A 21,426-nucleotide genomic window follows, 5' to 3' on the forward strand; every position below is an offset into this window, starting at 1 on the left:
GTCTCCTGCTCTTCCTTCTCCTCGGCTGTTTCTCCTCGGCCGATTTACCCTTTGGCTGACATGCCTCTACCATACTCCACCACCCATACCCATCGGCCCCTGCATCCCACTGCATTGGCATGGCCCATTCACAGAAAGAGGGTTTGTCTTAGGTGTTCTGCCCCTTGGGGCAGTTAGCCCTCAACCAAGTGACTAGAAAGGGTAGAAGGAAGGAAGGAATTATTTAGGACCATTAATAGAAATCCAATGTAAGGAGACAATCATAAAATAATTTGCCAGAATGCCTTCCTCACACTGTCTCTCTCCCACCCCACCCCCAATCTTCTCCTCCCCATCAATCCAGGGAGTAACAGTTGTGTCAGATCCCTAAAAGTGATACTGCCATTCAACTGGGAGGAGAGGACCTTGGAGTTGAGGCAGTGCCTGTGACAACTGATGTTTTACAATTGGTTTTCTGGTGCCAATGTGCCTTGAGATCACCTCACCTTTTGGGGGAATGTTTATGATGGCCATGTGGGACGTTTCACTTTAATGTCTAATGGAAGATAGCCATGGAAATGCATGTTTATTCGGCTCTCAGGGCAGTTGATAAAGGAAACATCTTCACACTTGTGTATTGGCTAAAATCTGCATTCTAACTACTGGGAGGGGTCTCTACTGCTTTAATTCTATTTTCATTGCCTAAGGGGATTCAGATGTTGCTTTGAATTCAATGGCTGCCATTCTACTTAATAAAAGGTTCCTTTTGAAATACTCCCTTTCAAGAGTCTTCACTTTCTTAAGTTAGGAAAGGAGCCCTTACAAGTTGGTTTACTCAACAGTAAGTCTCACTAAATTCAATGCTAGGATTGCAGCATGAAATATTCACATAGTATTTTGGCTTACATGGAAGTAAATCTAACTAAATTCAATGCCATCAATACAGGGCCTGTTGCTCCTTCTTCACAGCCTAACTAATATCTTTTTAATAACTTCCTAACAGGGAAGTAGCAATAGCAATAGCAATAGCAGTTAGACTTATATACCGCTTCATAGGGCTTTCAGCCCTCTCTAAGCGGTTTACAGAGTCAGCATATTGTCCCCAACAACAATCTGGGTTCTCATTTTACCCACCTCGGAAGGATGGAAGTCTGAGTCAACCCTGAGCCAGTGAGATTTGAACAGCCGAACTGCAGAACTGCAGTCAGCTGAAGTAGCCTGCAGTGCTGCATTTAACCACTGTACCATCTCGGCTCAGGAAGTAGGTTTATGGAGGAATCATGGAAGGAAGGAACCTTCCTGAAATGCTAGACTTTTTGGTGTGCACATAATCCTTAAAGGCTAAGGTCCTCGTGTAATATGAAGGACCCAGGGATGGGATTCAGCCGGTTCATACCGGTTCAGGTAAACTGGATGTTAATTTTAATCTGGTTCACCGAACTGGTAGTTGCAAGGACTGACCCCACCCACCCCTTCCCTCCCAGGAATCTCCACATGGCCCGTTTTGGCTGCGAGGTAAGTGCAGGACCTAAGGAGGCTCTGGGAGGGTGGAAAATGGGCCTACCAGAAGCACCAGAAGTCTGAAAATGGGCCTTTTTCCAGCTTCCAGAGCACTTCCAGAGCCCGGGGAGGCCTTATTCGTCTCTTGGAGGCTAGAGGAAAGCCTTCAGAGCTGGGGAGGGCGAAAACGTCTTCCCCATCTTGGTTCAGGAAACCGACTGGGCCACGCTCCCATGGCCACGCCCACCCAGCAACCGTACAGAAAACTGTTTGTTAAAAATTTTCAATCCCACCCTTGGTAGGACCCTCAGGTTTTGATCTAGTGTTGAATGAAATGAAGCACCTGCTTGAAGCAAATTAAAATTTCCAATATCTTTGTAGTCTAATTCTTGGATATTTTTTTTCTATTTTAGCATGACGGGAAGCCTTACTGTCACAAACCTTGTTATGCAACACTGTTTGGACCAAAAGGTATGTGTCCCTTCCTGATAAGTTGGCAATTTAGCTCAGTATTGGTAAATTGCAGTCACTCTTTCTTCCCCGCTCTCAACTTCTTGTTCTTGTTCTTCAAAGCAACAAAAGGTGTCTAGTTTTGTATGTTTGGAAAATCGTAGTCTTCTCTGTTGTTGCAAAATTTGCCTATTTATGATATGCCCCTATGTCTGATATAGTGTTTAATGAACAAAGCGGTATGGACAAAATCATTCAAGAAAAGTGTTGTGAGAAGTTGTAACATAGAATAAAGGCATGAAGAAAGAAAAAGGGAGTATTCAGCTTTTTTCCTTTTGCCACTTTTTCTGATAGAACTGCGCCAGTCTTCTTTCTCCCATAATGTTCTACATGTTTTTTTTTCCACCAATGCACATGAAGTATTTTTGCCACTGTGCAAAGATGGAGGGAGCAGCTTACCTTCTGGTTACCTCTAATGTATGAATTAAATGAAAAGTTAAAGGACTTTATTTTTTATAGTGACAAAATATTATTCCAAGGTAGTTATGTATAAAACATTATTAAAAGACAGGCAGCTTTATAGTGATAATCCTTACATATTAATGGAGAACAATAACATCTACATTTCTTAAAAATAGACTGCTTGCTTTTATACACCAAGAGAATAGGGGGGTCATTGAAATCTTGGAAAAATAAACTATAATTGTTTAAAAGGACATTTTTATCTCCCACCCCATCTCCATTGTCTTATCAGTTATGATTATAGACAGAAAATTTTGTTGATGACTGCAAAGATGTTGGTCACTTCAATACAAAATAAAGCCATTGAGATTCTAGAAAGAGTACAGAGGAGAGCAACAAAGATCCTGTGCAGGGTTCAGATTCAGAGCAGGGACTGGACATTAAGGCATATGATGAATGGTTGTGGGAATTGGGTGTGTCTAGCCTATCAAACAGAAGATTAGGGTTGATATGATAGCAGTCCTCCAATATTTGAGTGACTGTCACAGAGAAGAGAAGTTCAACCTATTCTCCAAAGCAACTGAGGGAAGGATAAAAAGTCACAGATAGAAACTTACCAAAGAGAAACTAATAGCTTGCCTCCAGAAATTGTGGGTGTTCCATTACTGGGTTTTTTAAAAAAGATTGTCTAGGATTTCCTGCTTAAGCAGGGAGTTGGACTAGAAGAACACCAAGATCCCTTTTAGCTCTATTCTGTAGTCTATTCTGTATTAGGAAACAGAGAAAAATGCTTAATGCTGAGAAGTAAAAGGAAGATTTTGGGAGGGAAAGAGAGATTTCTTTAATCTGTGAGATTAAAGAAATGATGTAATGAATCATTGACAAAAAGAAGAGTGATCAACGTTACTCATGACCTCACTTGATTTCATTAAAATACGGGAATATGGCTGATAGCTTCTGGCATCAGAAGCTTTTAATATCAGATTTATTTTCCTGTTCAATTTTCAGGTGTAAATATTGGAGGAGCAGGATCCTATATTTATGATAAGCCTCCTTCTGAAGAACAGCTTATTCCAGGCCCTGTTGAGCAAGCATCCAAAATGGAAGAAAAGAAAATGAATATTGCACCAAAAGGACCCAGCAAAGGTAAACAGTGAAGCAGAAGCCTGAAAACAGTTTTTGGTATGAACATTGTAAGACTGACTTGGAAACAAAATTGTACACAAATCATGAACGTGTGATTGCTAAAATGTATAAACCTTTATTGAAAATTTACTGGAGAACAAATTAATGTATATATTATAAAGTGAGATAAAATTTCAGGTTATAATATACAGTTTAAAATATGTATAGAAAGGACTGAAATGGTATGTTATAACCTTAAAGATAATTTTTGCAAAATGATGTACCATTGGTGTTGTGGCCCAGCAGGACCTGGTTGACCTGCTGATGGAAATGGATAGTGAGGAACCATATGAGTCTGCCATGGAAGATGTGGAGGATCCTGTGCAGGGTTCAGATTCAGAGCAGGGACCAGAGAGGCTGGTTGGCCACCAGGTGGCGCCTGAGGCATGGAGCAGTGGGGAAGATCAAAGGCAGTTTGTCCCTGATGCTCGATTGAGAAGGGCTGAGAAACACAAGCAGCAACTCCGTAGGCAGTCTCATAGAAGATAATTACGCACAGGTAGTTGTGGATGGGCCCCCTCCCAAGAGGGTTTATACGTGAGGCATTGGGAGGGGACATTGGCAGGAAACAACCGTTCGAACTAGTATTGAAGAAATCTGTCTGTATTCTAGCCGTGTCATTTGGATTATCTGTGTTACTTCATTTGAACATTCTGGTTTGCTGCCAAGCGATTATCTTGAACGTGAGTTGCCTGGGCCCTCAGCCAAACGATTTGTTATCTCATTAATTAAATAGTGGCAAACAGACAAGCCTGTGTTCTGGTTTATTCACAGGCCAGAGGGGGTCAGTATTCAGCAAGACCGAGTGCAACATTCTGCCCCCCCCCCCCCAATGAGGCATATTGTACCATCAAAATCATCCCCAGGGCAAAACTACCCAAACACAAACTGTATGCCATGACGCCCCGGGAAAAGCAAAAAACGTGCAAATACATAGACAAAAACCTAGCACGGGGGTTCATTGAGCCAGCCAAGCCACAGGTCACAGCGCCAGTCCTCTTCAAAGAAAAAAATATGGGACTATGAGACTGTGTGGACTTTAGAGGAATCAACGAAGTTTGCGTACACAACCTATACCCCCTCCCCCTCATGAAGGACATGTTATCTTACCTGGCCAAGATAAAAGTCTTCACCAAACTAGATCTCAGAGAAGCATACTACCAAGTACGGATTAGGGAAGGAGATGAGTGGAAAACAGTGTTGAACTGCCCCCTAGGGAGCTTCCAATTCAAAGTGATGCCTTTCGGACTGCAGGGAGCCCCAGCGGTGTTCATGCAGTTAATAAACGAGGTGCTACATGAGCACCTCTACTAGCTCCTCGTCTACCTGTATGACATCCTCATCTACATGGAGATCATGAACGACCACATACCCCTGGTCCGACAGGTACTGTAAAAACTTCTGGCAGCCAACCAGTATATCAAGCTATCAAAATGTGAATTCCACCATGCACAGCTAGACTATCTGGGTTACCCAGTGTCAGATGAGGGAATAGAGATGGACCCAGCTCTAAAGGTGATCCAAGCAGACGCCAGCAACATGGCAGTAAGAGCAGTGCTACTCCAAAGAAGCAGCCAAGGAAACTTATAGCCCTACGCCTACACCACCCGCAAGCTCACAGATACAGAGAGACAATGGGTTGCATGGGAAAAGGAGACTTTTGCGGTGAGATGGGCACTGCTAACCTGGAAGCACCTGTTGGAAGGGGGCCAGAAACCGTTCAAAGTCTGGACTGACCACAAAAATTTGGAGGCTCTCAGGACCCCGCAGAAACTATCACCCAAACAAGTCCGATTTCAACTTCATACTAAAGCACATTACGGGGGGGGGGGGGGGGAGCTTTCTAGCTGACGCCTCTCCCACATGCCCCAGTATAAATGCGAACGGAAGCAATTGGTGGACACCATCATTCCCCCTACTCAAATAGCTGCCCAAGTGACCACCAGACGACAACGCCACAAGACTCTAAAATTGCTAGCAGACCCCTGGTTCCAAAACAACCAACACATCTTGACAAAAAGTGATGACCTCGCATGGAAGGGGACATAACTCTACGTCCCGGAATCCCTATGCACCCTAATTCTCCAGAGGAGCCACTCCGCCAAACTGGCAGGCCACTTTGGGTTCCTAAAGACTTTACACTTAACCTAGGGGCAGTTCTGGTGTTCCGGGCTAAAGAAAGATGTGATCTGTCATTCCAAAAGACTGCTAAAGGAAAATAGAGTGAATCCAATCTGGCACCAATTAGAACTGCTATGAAGACCTACCTTGTGATAGGTAAGAGAGATGAAACACTAATATTTATCTGCATTTATTGCATCTGCAGAGTATCTCACAGTGTCCCTGTTCATGGTCACCCAGTCCCTCCTCTGGAAGGAGAGCTCGCTCAATCATCTCGGATATCAGATGAGTTTGTGGAACACCTGTCAGATAAAATCGCTTGGATCTGCTCTCAGTTGGAAGTGAAGCTGGAGCAAGTCCAGTAGAAATGCCTGGGGAATGGACTTACCCAGTTAGCTGGGAACAGTTTGAACCTGTTGTGCAACCTCTCACTTATTAGGTCTGTGTCCCTCGTGGCTAGTGAAAGTTTTCAGGATGATGACACCTGGTGAGTTCTGGCAGTGAGTAATGCATCCCTACATTTAGGTCAGGGGTGGGTTGCTGCCGGTCCCCGCCAGTTCTCGCGAACCGGTTGGTCACCGGACCCAGAAGTAAGCCTGCCCTGCCCCCGGCCCTGTATATCTGTCCCAGCTGGATGGTATTTCTCCCCGTTGCTCAGAAAAGCAACTTCAGGAAGATCCTTTGCTAGCAGGCAGGTTCTAGGATGCCTGCCGCCACCAAAGGACCTTCCCAGAGTTGCTTTTCTGAGCAATGGGGAGACAGAAGGGACAAAATACCTTCCTTTTTCCCCGTGCTCAGAAAAGCAACTTCGGGAAGGTCCTTTGGTGGCGGCAGATGTCCTAGAACCTGCCTGCTAGCAAAGGACCTTCTCGAAGTTGCTTTTCTGAGCATATAGCCCCCGCCGCTTCTGGACATCTATTGCAGTTGCGAGGAGCTGAGGAGAGCACGGAGAAGAGCGTGAAGGTTCTTGGCACTCTGGGAAGCCGTGAAAGCACAGGGAGAGGTGTACGGCTTGTTTAGACTCCCTGGATGCCACAGCAGCAGCCTCAAGCACGCCGATCTCGGTGTTTTTCACATCGGGGTGTGCTGCAAGAGGGAGGGAGTGAAGACCTTTTCCAGATTGCTGGTGGTGGAGGTGCGGGCCTGTCGCCCCAGCTCAGCAAAGCAAGTCTGGGGAAGTCCTTTGCATCGGCTAGAAAAGGTCTTCACTCACTCTCTCTTGCAGCACGCCCCAATGCGAAAAACGCCGAGATCAGTGCACTTGGTGCTGCTGCTGCTATGTCCAGGGAGCCACTCCCCTCTCCCAGCCGCTTTCGTGGCTTCCCGAAGCATTGAGAACCTTCTCCATGCTCTCCTCGGTGCCTTGCAATTGCAATAGACATCCAGAAGAGGTTTTGGGGGCTAAAGGGGCTTGGGTTTCCAGCCCGACAGCCCCCACCGCTTCTTCTCCGCTGGTCCGGAGCCCATCCAGGAAGACGAGGAACGCGAGGGAGATCCCTCCCCCCACGGATGGGCTCTGGACCAGCAGAGCTTCCTCCTTCTTTTTAAGCAGGCGGCTATCAGAGAGAAAAGGGCAGTGCGTGTCTGTGTGCTTGTGCAGCAGCCGAAGATCGCCTGGCTAAAGATCCCCTAGTTAAAAGGATCGCCTGTCTGAAAAGAAGATAACCACCTGGTTAAAAAGAGGGATGAGGCTCCGCTGGTCTGGAACCCATCCGCGGGGGGGAGGGATCCCCCTTGTGTTACTCGTCTTCCTGGATGGGCTGGTAAGGGGATAGAAAAGGTTTTTCTCCAGTCCCAGGTTTCAGCTTCCTGGCTTCAGTATCTCTTTCCAGCTTCTTTTGTTGAGCCTGCAATTAAGGTTCTTTTTTATGTCTTAGGAAAGATCATCTGGTTAAAAAGAAGGAAGAGGCTCTGCTGGTCCGGAGCCCATCTGCGGGTTGGGAGGGAGGGAGGGAGAGACACACAGACACACAGACAGACACAAAGAGAGAGAGACACACACACAGAGTGAGTGAGTGAGTGAGTGATTGAGTGAGTAAGAGACAGACAGACAGACAGACAGACAGACACACACACACACACACACAGTGACAGAGAGAGAGGAAGGGAGGGGAGAGAGATAGAGACACACACAGAGTGAGGGAGAGACAGACAGACACACACACAGAGTGACAGATGGGGGTGGGAGGAGAGAGAGACAGCGAGATACAGAGAGACAGACACAGAGAATGACAGAGAGAGAAGGAGGGGGAGAGAGACAGATCCTCTCAGAGGGAGACAGACAGACAGACACAGAGAGAGAGACAGAAAGAGAAAGAAAGAGAAAGGAAGAAAGAAAAAAGAAAAGAAAGTGGGAGAGAGAGATAAAAGAAAGAAAGAAAGAAAGAAAGAAAGAAAGAAAGAAAGAAAGAAAGAAAGGGAACTTATGACCACAATTGAGCCCAAAATTTTGGTTGCTAAGCAAGAGTGTTGTCAAGTGAGTTTCATCACATTTTCCAAATTGGCCATGCCCACCTGGTCACATGACCACTGAGCCACTCCCACAAAACAGGCCACACCTACAGAATAGGTTCTAAAAAAATTTGAAACCCACCACTGATTTAGGTGATGCTCCAGGTACCCTTTAAGAAGGATTTGGTTTGCTCCCTCCTTAAGAAACGATCTTTATACTCCACGTCTCTAACAATTTCAGTCCACTCTTCCATCTTTAGGGAAGGTGGTAGAGAAAGTGGTTGCATTGTAGCTCCAAAGAGCCCTGGATGAAACAGATTGTCTAAACCTCTTTCAGTTAGGTTTTAGGTCAAGTTGTGGTACAGAAATGTCATTGGTTACATTTGTCACTGACCTCTGGAGAAAGTAGGATGGAGGTAGTGTATCCATCCTCACGCTCCTTGACTTCTCACCAGCTTCCCATGGTATCCTTTTGGGCTGGCTGCGGCATTTGGCACTGGATGGCACTGGCATAATGTTGCGCTGGTTCAGTTTCTTTCTCCAAGGCCAGTTCCAATTAGTGTTGCTAGAAAGCAAGAAGTCCAACAAAGCACTGCTCCTCTGTGGGAAATGCAGGGCTTGGAACTCTCTCCACTTCTTTTTAACCTCTACATGAAACAACTAGATAAGATTATTTGACACCATGGAATTGAAGTTTCATCAATATACCAGTCATACTACACTGTATATCTCCAGCCCAGGAAGCCAAAGTAATATGACTTCATTTCTGTGGTGCCTGGGGGCTGTAGAGGCCTAGATGGGGGGCAACAGGCTTCCGATGAACCCTGATTAGATGAAAGGTTGTGTGTGTGCAGAGCCTCAGGATTCAAAATTTTAATCATCGTTAGTTCTGCCTGGAGTTGTATTATCCCAGACAAATCTGGTGCACAATTTGGGGGTCTCCTGGAAGAGCCTTTGCACAACTTTGTATCATCTGCCAATTGCACCTCTTCCTGGATCACAAGACCCTGAGTGCATGATGAGATGATCCTTGAACATCTCATCTGGATTACTGCAATATGCTCTACAGGGGACTGACCTTGAAGAGGGTAGCTACAGTTAGTTCAGAATGCAGTGGCATGTACAGGAAATCCTTAGGTTGGCATATGTAACACCACTGTTATGCATGTTGCACTGGAATTTTGCCTGGTGGAGCCTAGGAAAAGAGCCTAACAGCTCTAAAACCTTTAGAAATTAACAGGACAATAGGACAAGGGTGTTTGTTTCCTTTTGTCTTTACATGTACATTCATTTTGATACTTTATTGTTTACATAAAATTCAGTTTAACTCTTTATATATATAGTATATATTCATAGATATAAAATTGTACCAAAACAAGAACTGTATAAGACATTGCCATAGAATGGAAAGTGAACTGCAGTTGCTTTCCTAGCAAAGAAAGCTAGGAAGGCACAGCAACAGCAAACACTCCAGTGGGTTGATACGGTTAGCTTACTGTCCAGACTGAATATCTCACAGGTGTCTCAATAGAATATTTGTAGCTCAAGATTGAAATATGAGGGTCATAAATGCTCTCTAGTCTTGGCTATTTTCTTCCTGAGTGCTGACGACATTACCTAGTTTGGTAATGAAACATCTCCAAGAAAACAACCAAGTTCAGAGAGCCCCAAGGACACCACAGTGTCTGTGTCTGAACAGCATTTTATTAAGTCGGTTTTGAGTCAAGTCAGCTTGAATACAAGGCAGGATCAGCTTAAATAATAAGTCCAGATATGCCCTCAAATTCTGCTCTTTCATTACTGTGGGTGTTCTTCTAACTCATTCAAGAATCGGACTTTTTTTAACTTGAAATACAAAAAAGATAACAAAAAGAAACAAAAAAGTTGAAACAATAACACTGCTACTTGGAGGCTGGAGATTTGTGTATTGGAAACGAAACACTCTTATTTTTCTCACTGATTATCCTGGCTTGGCACTCCCAAGATCTCACTGCTTGTTTATAGATAGTGATAAGAAGAAAAGCATACAGATGTCTCTTTGAAGTATACCTTTAACCAGAGAAAAGTGAAAATAAAACTTTATTGGGAATCTATGCTTAATCTTGTTAAAACCTTCCAAGCTAGAGCAGCAGTGTTTGTTAGCTGGAGATAATGGCACAATTTCAACAGCAGAAAGAAACTTTAAATCTGCAAAAGATATTCTCAGAAATATAGAAATTATCAAATACATATGAAAAGATAGAGAAGAAGTTGGAAGACAGAGCATCTAACAGTAAAATATGATGAAGAAGTTGGAGATGTTTATCAAGTGGGAAAAGTGGTGGTTAAAATCATAAAAATTGAAGAGGAAAATGAATATAAAGAAATTAAATTTGCTGATGTTTATGGTGATTGGTTTGTCTCTGAAAATGGAAAGAGTGGAATACTGAAAGAGGAATTAAATGGAGGGGAAACATACCCCAGATGGCAAGATACAGAAGAAGAAAAAACAAAAGAATTTATGGATTTAAAGAGAGAAATTGTATTAGCAACATCATTGATAACACTACCAACAATCAAAGATAAGCTGATTAAGGAAACAGAAGAAGGGCATTGCAATTACATGAGAGATTTTATAAGCAATGAGTTGCTAAGAGGAGTCCATACAAAATTGATTAAGGAGATGATTAGAGGACTGACACCACAAATGGTAGAAGATATGAGACTGTTTTGCTACTGGAAAGATACAGGTTGATAGATGGAAGAGTATAATTTAAAACTAGTTAAACTTAGTGAAATTTAGTGACAATAGATATAGTTAAATAGATTATTGATAATGATAATATATACAATGTGTAGTGTTATGATAAGTAATAATTGGGTATGAATATTGAATTATACCCATGAAAGGAAGATTAGAAATCCTTTTGGATTATATATAAAGGTTAATAAAAAAGAACTAAGTTAGATACAGTTAAGTCTTGATTACTAGGGGGAAAATATTATGATACAGGATATAGTTAAATAAACAAGGGATAATGATAACAATGTGTATATATGTATGTATGTATGTATGTATGTATGTATATATGTATATATGTATGTATGTATGTATGTATGTATATGTATATATGTATATATGTATATATGTATATATGTATATATGTATATATGTATATATGTATATATGTATATATGTATATATGTATATATGTATATATGTATATATGTATATATGTATATATGTATATATGTATATATGTATATATGTATATATGTATATATGTATATATGCATATGCATGGATACAACATAAGGAAACAGTGATTTGGAAAGGAGAATTAGAAAATTTTGTTATTAAATATTATGGATGTTTAGCTAGAATAGGACATAAGGATTCAGTGTTGTTGGAGGATTTTAAAAATAGTAAATGAAATGCCAGTATGTGGTTATGTATTAAATCTTGGTACATTTTATGATGAAGGACATTTAAACAATTATAGTCAAATGAAAATGGAGGTATGATGATGGTAACATGTATAAATATCTGAGTTAAAATACTTGAGTTAATATGAATTATGTTTGATGACTGTGGAAAAGATGCACCAAAGTCTTTTTGTAACCAACTGATACACTTTCTACAGTATGTAAAGAAGGAAGATTTTATGTGTTGTGTTTCTTTTGAAAATAAAAAAAATATATTTTTAAAAAACAATAGCAATAGCAGTTAGACTTATATACCGCTTCATAGGGCTTTCAGCCCTCTCTAAGCGGTTTACAGAGTCAGCATATTGCCCCCAACAACAATCCGGGTCCTCATTTTACCCACCTCGGAAGGATGGAAGGCTGAGTCAACCTTGAGCCGGTGAGATTTGAACAGCCGAACTGCAGAACTGCAGTCAACTGAAGTAACCTGCAGTGCTGCATTTAACCACTGCGCCACCTCGGCTCTGAAACAGTCTGGAATTGGAGACAGATCAAATTTTTCAACAAGACCTCACACATCCCAACACCTGCATTACCAGTCCATTTCTTCTGCAGCCAGCAAGGCTTTCCTGAAGGCCTCTGCAGCTGATAATAGAGCTTCAGACTGATCCGGAGCTCTGTTATCAGCTGAAGAGGCCTTCAGGAAAGTCTTTCTAGTTGTAGAAGAAATTCCTGAAGGCCTCTGACAGTGAAAAGGCCACTGGTAATAGCATAAGTGAGGTGAGTCAGTGGACAACATTCCCCCACCCCCCAAAAATAAGACCTGTTGTCTTTTTTGGCGGCAAAAAAATATAATACCCAGTCTTACTTTTGGGAAAACACAGGTATTTTGGATCTGAGCTTCTTGGAACAATGATCTATATGTAATGCATAGGTGATTGAAATCTTGCTTAGAATATTAAGTAATTAATCTAGCCACTTAACTCTTCTTCTATGATATTCCTATTTTGTTTCTTAATACCAGGGTAATTCTGCTTTTTTACTTTTTCACAAAAGATGCAGAGTAGATTCAGGGCATCAATATCAGGTTCAGAGCATATTTCCAAAGAGAACTAATGCAGGTTATCAGAATTTTGCTTGTGTGTGTAACTAAATGCTTATATTACCTGTTTCAGCCTCCAGCATTACTACGTTCACTGGAGAACCCAATGTCTGTCCACGCTGCTCCAAGAGAGTCTATTTTGGTGAGTTTTGTGAAGATCTCCTGTTTGCATTGGACCTGAACTATCTTTATCTCACAAGTATAGAGGATCTTGCAGTTTCATGAAAGAAACACACTTCATCTGGAAATGGTAGATTTTTAAAAGGGAGTTATCCTAATTTTATTATGGAAAATACGTAGTATATATTTTTTTATACATAAGAGAAATTTAAGGATCATTACAGTTCTCTGAGATGTAACATAGCAATATAACATTCCAGCCAACTTCACATTACCTCTTTTCTGATGAGAACAACTTTTGCATCTCATTTGGAAACCAAGGACCCAGAGTATGGAGGAAGAATGGAGAGGCCAATCAAGCACAGTAATCCCACTGTCATTGAACCAGTTTTTGGTGCTTTTGGCAAAAGTTGCTCTCATCAGAAAAGAGGACTTTGGACCACTGAGCAACAGGACTTTGGATCACTGTGCTTCATTAAGACTAGGGTCAAGGCAGCCGTCTACCAGGAGATTTTGGAGGATTTCATGCTTTTTTCCGCAGATGAGCTTTATGGGGATGCTGACTTCATTTTCCAGCTGCCCACACTGCCAAAAGCACCCAAACCTGGTTCAATGACAGTTGGATTATTGTGCTTGATTGGCCAGCAAACTCGTCTGACTTGAACCCCATAGAGAATCTATGGGGCATTGCCAAGAGAAAGATAAGAGACATGAGACCAAACAATGCAGGACGCTATTGAAGCATCCTGGTCTTCCATAACACCTCAGCAGTGCCACAGGCTGATAGCTTCCATGCCACATCATATTGAGGCAGTAATTGCTGCAAAAGGGGCCCAATCCAAGTACTGAGTACATATGCATGCTTATACTTTTCAGAGGTCCAATGTTGTTCTATGTACAATCCTTGTTTTATTGATTGCATGTAATATTCTAATTTTCTGAGATGGTGGATTTGGGGTTTTCATGAGCTGTACGCCATAATTATCACAATTATGACAAATCACAGCTTGAACTATCTTGCTTTGCATGTAATGAGTCTTATCTCATATATTAGTTTCACCTTTTAAGTTGCATTACTGAAATAAATGAACTTTTTGCACGATATTCTAATTTTTCAAGTTTCACCTGTATTTTAGAAGACAGACTCAATATTCAGAAAGTCCTGACAGCCTTATCAAAACATGCAGTTCAGTGGTGAGAAAAATAAGGTCCTAGGCATAGGCAAGAAGAATAAGATGCACAGGTATAGGAGATACATGCCTCAATAGTAGCAACTGTGAGAAGGATCTAGACTTAAGTATGAGCCAACAGTGTGATGCACATTTTAATTGCTCTTCTCTGCACTTTTTCCAAAATATCAACATCTTTTTTGTAATGTGGTGATTAAAACTGGATGCAATATTCCAAGTGTGATTTTATACAGCAGTACTAATACTTCATGTGATTTTGATTTTATGCCTCTGTTTATACACGAAGGATTGAATTAGCTTTTTTGGCTATTGCCACACACTGCTGGCTCATATGTAAGTGATTGTGATAAACTGTCTACTCGTAGATTGTCTATTCCAAGGTCCCTCTCATAGTTTCTGTTTTTAAGCCAGGTTTTTGCCTAACCTAACCTTTAGTTTTCCCTGCCCAAGTATAAAACCTTGCCTTTCTCAACATTAAATTTCATTTTGCTGGATAGGGCCCATTGTTCAAGTCTGTTAAGATCTTTTTGGATCTTAAGCTTGCATTCTGGAGTGTCAACTATTCCTGCCAATTTAGTATCATCTGCAAATTTGATGAGTTCCCCTTCTATTCCCTCATCTAAGTCATTTATGAAGATATTGAAGAGTACTGGTCCTAAGACGAAACCTTGTGGTACCGTATTGCTTACTTCCATCCATGTAGATGTAGTACCATTAAGGACTACTTGTGGAGTATGATGTGTCAGCCAATTACAAATCCAACTGGTGGTGATGCTCTCTATCCCATATTGTTGAATTTTAAATATAGTTTAAAACTATATTCAATTCAGAATATAATATTCTTTGAAGGTCTTGAAATCATCATTGAGGACAAGGATGAAGTATTACGATTCTTATTTTTAACATGCAACTCCCTTTACTCCAAAGTGAGCATATTGATTTACACTTACAAAAAAGTTGAACTGCATGCATTTTCTTCTATATTATAGCTGAGAAGGTGACTTCATTGGGCAAGGATTGGCACCGTCCCTGTCTACGTTGTGAGCGTTGCGGGAAGACTCTTATTCCTGGAGGCCATGCTGAGGTAGGAAACTATTATGTTGGATTCAGTTTTATCTTCTGGTGTTTTTGGAATTGAACCTTTTGCTTATTTTGCTCCTAGATGACATGAAACAAGATCTGGAAGAGAAGCAGATTTTGGCATCATTTCACATTAATATTTGATATCACAAAATAAACCATATATTGATTCTTTATAATTAATCCTTACATTTTACTTCATAATCAAATGTTTCTTCCTTACTGTATCCTTTGGTCTTTCTAGATGTCTTTTGGAGAGTAATTCACAAATGTTCTGATATAATCTGCATCTGATTTATTTATCAACAGTATAAAGTATCTATGTTGTTTGATTTCTATATTTTCTTACTGAAATTTTGGAGATGTATGTTTTTGTTTGTAAACTGTAATGTATGCTGCTTTCTGAGTAGAAACCAGGTGATGTACCTGGTTGATCTGGACTGATCATAAAAATTTACAGCAGTCACAATGGTTACTTTTTGGATTGGAAATTACCAGGTAATTCTAGGATTGTACGTTCAATTTACAAGTTAAAAAAATCTGAGACGTGTACTTTGAATTAATTGATTAGTTGAGTATCAATTAATTCAAAGTACACTTTACTTTTTTATAGTTCTAATGTGTTGTATTATGGACATAGGAGTTCTTAGACCAAAGAACTGCATTATCACTCTAGAACCGTGATGGCGAACCTATGGCATGTGTGCCACAGCTGGCATGCGGAGCCATTTGTCAGGGCACGCGAGGCGTACAGAGAGGTATTAGATCATTGTTCTGCACTGTCAGTAAGTGAGATTTGGGATCCAAAAGATGTTTTTGCTTTCAGGCACAATATATACTACTTGCCATTAATGGACATAACTTTTAATTAAGTCAAAGGCTTGCAGTTTTATTTCTATGTATGCTAGAACTAAGGCAGTGGTCTTACGTTGTAATTGCCCTGAAATAGTATGAGATATACTAGGGGCTAAGATGATTGTTTTATTTTGGGTGCCTCCTCTAGAGTAGGTCTTTATATAAACTAGGTTATTTATACTTAATGTGCTTTGAGGTGTAAAGTTATTGAAAATATTGATGGGAACAAAAATTATTGGTTTTGTTCAAAAGTTAACAATGCATTGAAAGTTTTTAGCAGAAAGGGTGCTGATCTCATGACTTACATTAATGTATCTTTTATTTTTTTCCTACCAGCATGATGGACAGCCATATTGCCACAAGCCATGCTATGGCATCCTGTTTGGACCAAAAGGTAAAGTGATGGACAGAAATCAATTTAAATATGCTAAGAGGAGTCCATACAAAATTGATTAAGGAGATGATTAGAGGACTGACACCACAAATGGCAGAAGATATGAGACTGTTTTGCTACTAGAAAGATACAGGTTGATAGATGGAAGAGTATAATTTAAAACTAGTTAAACTTAGTGAAATTTAGTGTCAATAGATATAGTTAAAAATACATCTTCTTCTATATGCCTGGGATAAAGCTGCTGAAAAAGTCTAAGTCTTTGCTAAGTTAAAAAATGCTTTAAAAGTTTTAAAAAATGCTGAGGCACAGCTGATTGTCACACAGCTGATTGTTGGAACTTTTATTACTTTTTTAAGCAATGTTTTTACTACTGGATTTTGTGTGTGTGTGTGTGTGTGTGTGTGTGTGTGTGTGAACAGGATCATAACATAATATAATGATAAATAAAATCATTCTCCTATGGCAAACTCATTGAGTGTCACATTAGCATTATGGTTCCTTCCAGTGGTGGGTTTCAAATCCCGTTCCAATCGGTACGGTTGGAATGGGGCCGGCGGCGTCCTCATGGACGCGTGCAGCATGCGCGCACACATGTGCAGCACACGAATGTGTCTTAGCGCCACCATAACACTCCGCGATGCTCCAGCTGCTCCATGGAGCGTCGCGCAGGGGCTGTACATGCCATGTCCCTGCGCAGAAGCACAGAAGCCTTTAAACACCGGTAAGGAGCTCGGGCGGGCGGGTGGGCCCTCCGCAGCACCGTACCAGAACGGTATCCGGTGCTCCGGGCTGGCTCCGGTACGTGCGTATCGGGGCGTACCGCCTGCAACCCACCACTGGTTCCTTCCTTCCTTCATTTTATCACATTGCCTCTTTCTCTCAGTCAAAACTATGCAGCCTCTAAGCATTTTCCAAACCCTGAGTTCTCTGAATTTGCTGATACCTACTTATATACTATATAAACATTCATTTTCCAATAATGAATTCACTACTAGTTTTCAAAGTCATATAAATACAAATATTCCCAAACTGTCCCAAACAGTCTTTTCCCTTTAGCTTATTTTCCCTTAATTCCTCCTCTACTGACTTTTTCTTTTCTTTTGTAGGAGTGAACACAGGTGCAGTTGGAAGCTACATCTATGATAAAGACTGAAGCAAAAGACCAACCTTGAGAGCGTTTTTTCTAGCCCATCTATCCACCTGCTCAGCCCATTTGCACTGCATTCTCTTCATTAATCTTATGTGTGTAAATATAGTCAAACCTGCTTAGAAGCAGGAGGATGAGATAGCTGTATCTGTTCTTTTGTATGCTCCCCAGGCAGATGATATTCTGTTCCCTCTTCCAATTTTTAATGGTGTGCTTTAAAAAGATGAAGCTGTTTCACCCTCACTTTGGTTTTACTTCAACTCTGTTATGTTGCTGCCATTACTTTGTATGACAGAATACAATTTTGTAATGTCCCCTCCAGCCTTTTGAGTTATTAGTTCATTTTTAAAGGTCCAACTTACCATTCACTATATTAATGGCTGAACAATTGGAGGAATAAACAAACTCTTCAGCGAGGTTAAAAAATCAGGTATATCTTTGAACAAGGCTGCTAAATGTAGAATGATAACTCCTAGATTGAGAGCTAAAGTTCTTACCGGCTATGGATTGCCTTCCTGCATAAAGTTTCATTACAGTTCAGAGCTAGTCCCTTGTTGAAGCAGATGTCAGCAGCAAGTTCTTCCTAGCAGCCTGACATAGGGTCCATTATACTTAGTTGAAGCTAAAGTGTTGTTTGTTGAAAATAGTTTATATTCATGAGGAACCTGTCAGAAATTATGACCCTACTAATGTTATGCTAGACAGAATGTGGTCCAAACTTGGATATGGAAGTATAAGTTATTTATGTAGGTATCTGTCACTTTTATGTATACATGGAGAATATTATTGCTTGCCATCCAAGCAACTTGGTATAAAGCTCAAGCAGTAAAAGTGGGAGAAGTAGAAAAAGTCTCTGTGTGTGTGTTTATGTGTTAGAAAGGGACCGTAGCTGTTTGCAGAGGAACCAGTTCTGATCTTATTATTTATGTGCTTGAAATTTATTTATAGCCAGATAGTAAAGTTCTTTTTGGCTTTGGAAAAGAGTATATCCTTCTAGTGTTTTTAGGGTCCCTGGGTTATTATAAATTCAGAAGGCACAATTGGAACTAATCAAATGTATGAGCAGAGGTAGCATTGTACATTTTCATTGTAAAACCTGCACTACCCAACCTGTAGACTAATTTTTCTAACCCAGAATGCTTATCTGCATACCTTTTGCAATTAATAAAGATGTTTGACATGTACTGTGTTTGAAGCTATTCTTTGTAGGAGAGGAAGGGTAGTTCATTCTAAGCATAATGAACTCAGTGGAGTCTAGGACAATTATGCATCGCCCCTTGGTCATGATCATTTCACTTTCAGCTCCCCCCCCCCCCCGACACAGCTGAAACAAAGTAAGTAGCCTTCCTTCCACCAATTCTCCACTGACAATTGCTCTCAGCCCCAGCCTGGAGGCACATTTCCACCCTGGCAAATTGGTGCAGGGGACAAATAGCTGCACCTCCCAGCATCCAATCAGGGCAGTGGGTGTTGCAGGGGGAGGGGGTTGTGCAGCCAAAGGAGCTAATGCCAGAGGTCTACTTATTTTCTCCATGCAGAAAATGGCATATCTGTTGCATTTCTGAGCAAAGGTGGCGCAGTGGTTAAATGCAGCACTGCAGGCTACTGCTAGATCAGCAGTTCAGCGGTTCAAATCTCACCGGCTCAGGGTTGACTCAGCCTTCCATCCTTCCGAGGTGGGTAAAATGAGGACCCAGATTGTTGGGGGCAATATGCTGACTCTCTGTAAACCGCTTAGAGAGGGCTGAAAGCCCTATGAAGCGGTATATAAGTCTACTGCTATTGCTATTTTTTGGTTGCATAAATGACTGAAAAGTCTTTTTTATAGTTTTGTTTAATTACATCATCTTTATATATTGCTTGAATGAAGATATATTATTGTATTATATACATCTACATATTTTCAGGGTTTCGAGTAATAAACTCATAGCAAGCAAAACTCCAAGGCAGATGAATTCCTCAAAGAATACAGTAGCTCTATTGGAGATATCATATTGGCACAGTTCTGGTGAAAACCAATTCTGAAGGTTCCCCTTAACCCCAAACAGTCACATGGTCCAATCAAGACGCTGTCTGGTTGCCTGGTGACCTTCCACGGGCCAGGTGTGAGAATGTCCTTGGTTCCCTAGAGAAAGTATTTTATTTTGGCTACAAAACCCTATCTCTAATCCCCTCTACCTACCCTCAGCTCCAGTGTGACAACATTGAAGCAACAAGATGGCTCCAGTCAGGTCAGCTTCAGGGTTGACAGACTCCCCCCCCCCCCCCCCCCCAGTAAGATGACTTACTGCAAGACAAAAGCATACTGGGTGAACCTAGTCAAGGCTCAGCTCAACCCTCCCTTCCTCCTCCTGGAGATCCTTAGGTTTCTGGGGAACTCGTCATGAAACTGTTCGACCAACCTATCTGCCTTCACATTCCAGCTCTTGACCCATGTGGCTCCTATACCACTATTGGTTTTGGGGCGGCCCAATCTACTTGTTTGATCAGGGAGCCTACTGCCGGCTTTTAACAAGCTGCTGTGAAATACTGCACAAACTTTCCCTAACAGGTGAAGGAGGATAAGTAGGGTTAATTAGTTTCACTATAGGGAAAGGCCCTATAAACTTTGGTCCTAGCTTCTTGCACGGGAGTTTTAGCCTTAGGTATTTTGTCAAGAGGTAAACTTTGCTTCCAACCCAGAATGGCTTTTGGGGGCTGTGGCGGTTATCAGCTTGCGCTTTATAGGGTTTTGCCGCCTCTCGCAAAGCCCACTTGGTATTTTCCCACCCACTCCTTCAGGGACTCCATCCATTCATTTAGTGACATAGATGAGGGGAGCTCCCTGGAGAGCTCAGGCATAGGGACAAATTCCATTCCACTGGTGACCTGGAAAGAGGCCAGGCTGGTGCTGCTGTGCACAGCATTATTGTAAGCTACCTCAGCAAATAGCAGTAGCTCTGCCCAATTAGACTGCTGATAGTTGATATAGCACATTAAGTACTACTCTACCATGGTATTTGCACATTCCGCGGCCACATTGGTGCTCAGATGAAAAGCTAAGCTAAGTCCCTGCGAGGACCCAATGAACCTAATGAACTCTCTCCAGAATTTTGCTACGAATTGGACCGCTATAAGAAATAATTCTGCAGGAAACACCATGCAACCTATAAATATGTTTTATAAACCACCTGGCCAGGTTTTTTGCTGACAGGAAACCTGGGCAAGGTGAAACAGGCTTGTTTTGAAAATAAATCTATTGCGGTCCAAATGACTGTATTTCCCCCACTTTCAGGGAGCTCCACAATGAAGTCCATGGCAATCTCCTCTGAGGGCCTGGAGGGGTCTACCAACTACTGAAGTAGCTCTGGGGGTTTTCCTGGCCTTTTCTCCACGGTTGTGCAAGTGGCGCAGCTCTTGACATAGTCCTCAACATCTCAGGGTTTCAATAAACACCCCCAATGAAAGAAAACTCAGGCTTGTGTTTCCTCAAAGTTCCACTTTATTAGAAATGTCATGTTGGCACATCTGGGAAAACCCGAATCTGAAAGCTTCCAGGTTTTCCCACCCAGTTGAAAGTTCAATACCCTGCCCCAACACCTACAAGTCTATCACATGATCCAATCCTTCATTGCCACAAAGACAGATTCCTCTCATCCACATCTATCCAGGTACAGGGACAAAAGCGGCCTTGACTTTCCGAGAAAGAATGTTATTATGGCTATTATGGATAAGTCAACAGGATACTGATTGGTGGGCATTTGACAGAAGAGAAATCTAATTTAGAATGAAAAAACTGATGTAGCACTGGATAAGCACACCACACAGCTATGGTTGACCTTAAACTACAGGCACCCCATGTTGGTTCCAAAACACTGTCAATCTTCATGATTTCAATGCCCAGTTGTTCAGAGATTTGGGAAAGTTCTGTCTGGCTCTTGCAAGATTTATGGAAAGTGGTGTGTATCTTGTCAATGAATATTTTAAAGTGGTTCAGTTGCTTGAT

At 41.5% G+C, this 21,426-nt stretch overlaps 1 protein-coding gene across 1 annotated transcript in view; it reads left to right on the forward strand.

Annotated features, from left to right (window-relative positions):
• Nucleotides 1–18,625, forward strand: part of LOC106552828 (cysteine-rich protein 2) — a 51,473-nt gene extending 32,848 nt beyond the window's left edge. The window contains 7 exon segments of the mRNA XM_087726550.1: nucleotides 1,893–1,950; nucleotides 3,400–3,537; nucleotides 12,729–12,797; nucleotides 14,955–15,049; nucleotides 16,237–16,294; nucleotides 17,401–17,443; nucleotides 17,445–18,625. Coding sequence (XP_087582676.1) covers nucleotides 1,893–1,950; nucleotides 3,400–3,537; nucleotides 12,729–12,797; nucleotides 14,955–15,049; nucleotides 16,237–16,294; nucleotides 17,401–17,443; nucleotides 17,445–17,466 — 483 coding nt within the window. The 3' untranslated portion in view covers nucleotides 17,467–18,625.
• Nucleotides 18,626–21,426: the final 2,801 nt, after the last annotated feature.

This window comes from Thamnophis sirtalis, unplaced genomic scaffold (assembly GCF_051295495.1).
Source record: "Thamnophis sirtalis isolate CommonGarterSnake01/CBP01778 unplaced genomic scaffold, rThaSir2_p1.2 scaffold_12, whole genome shotgun sequence".
Taxonomy (NCBI): domain Eukaryota; kingdom Metazoa; phylum Chordata; class Lepidosauria; order Squamata; family Natricidae; genus Thamnophis; species Thamnophis sirtalis.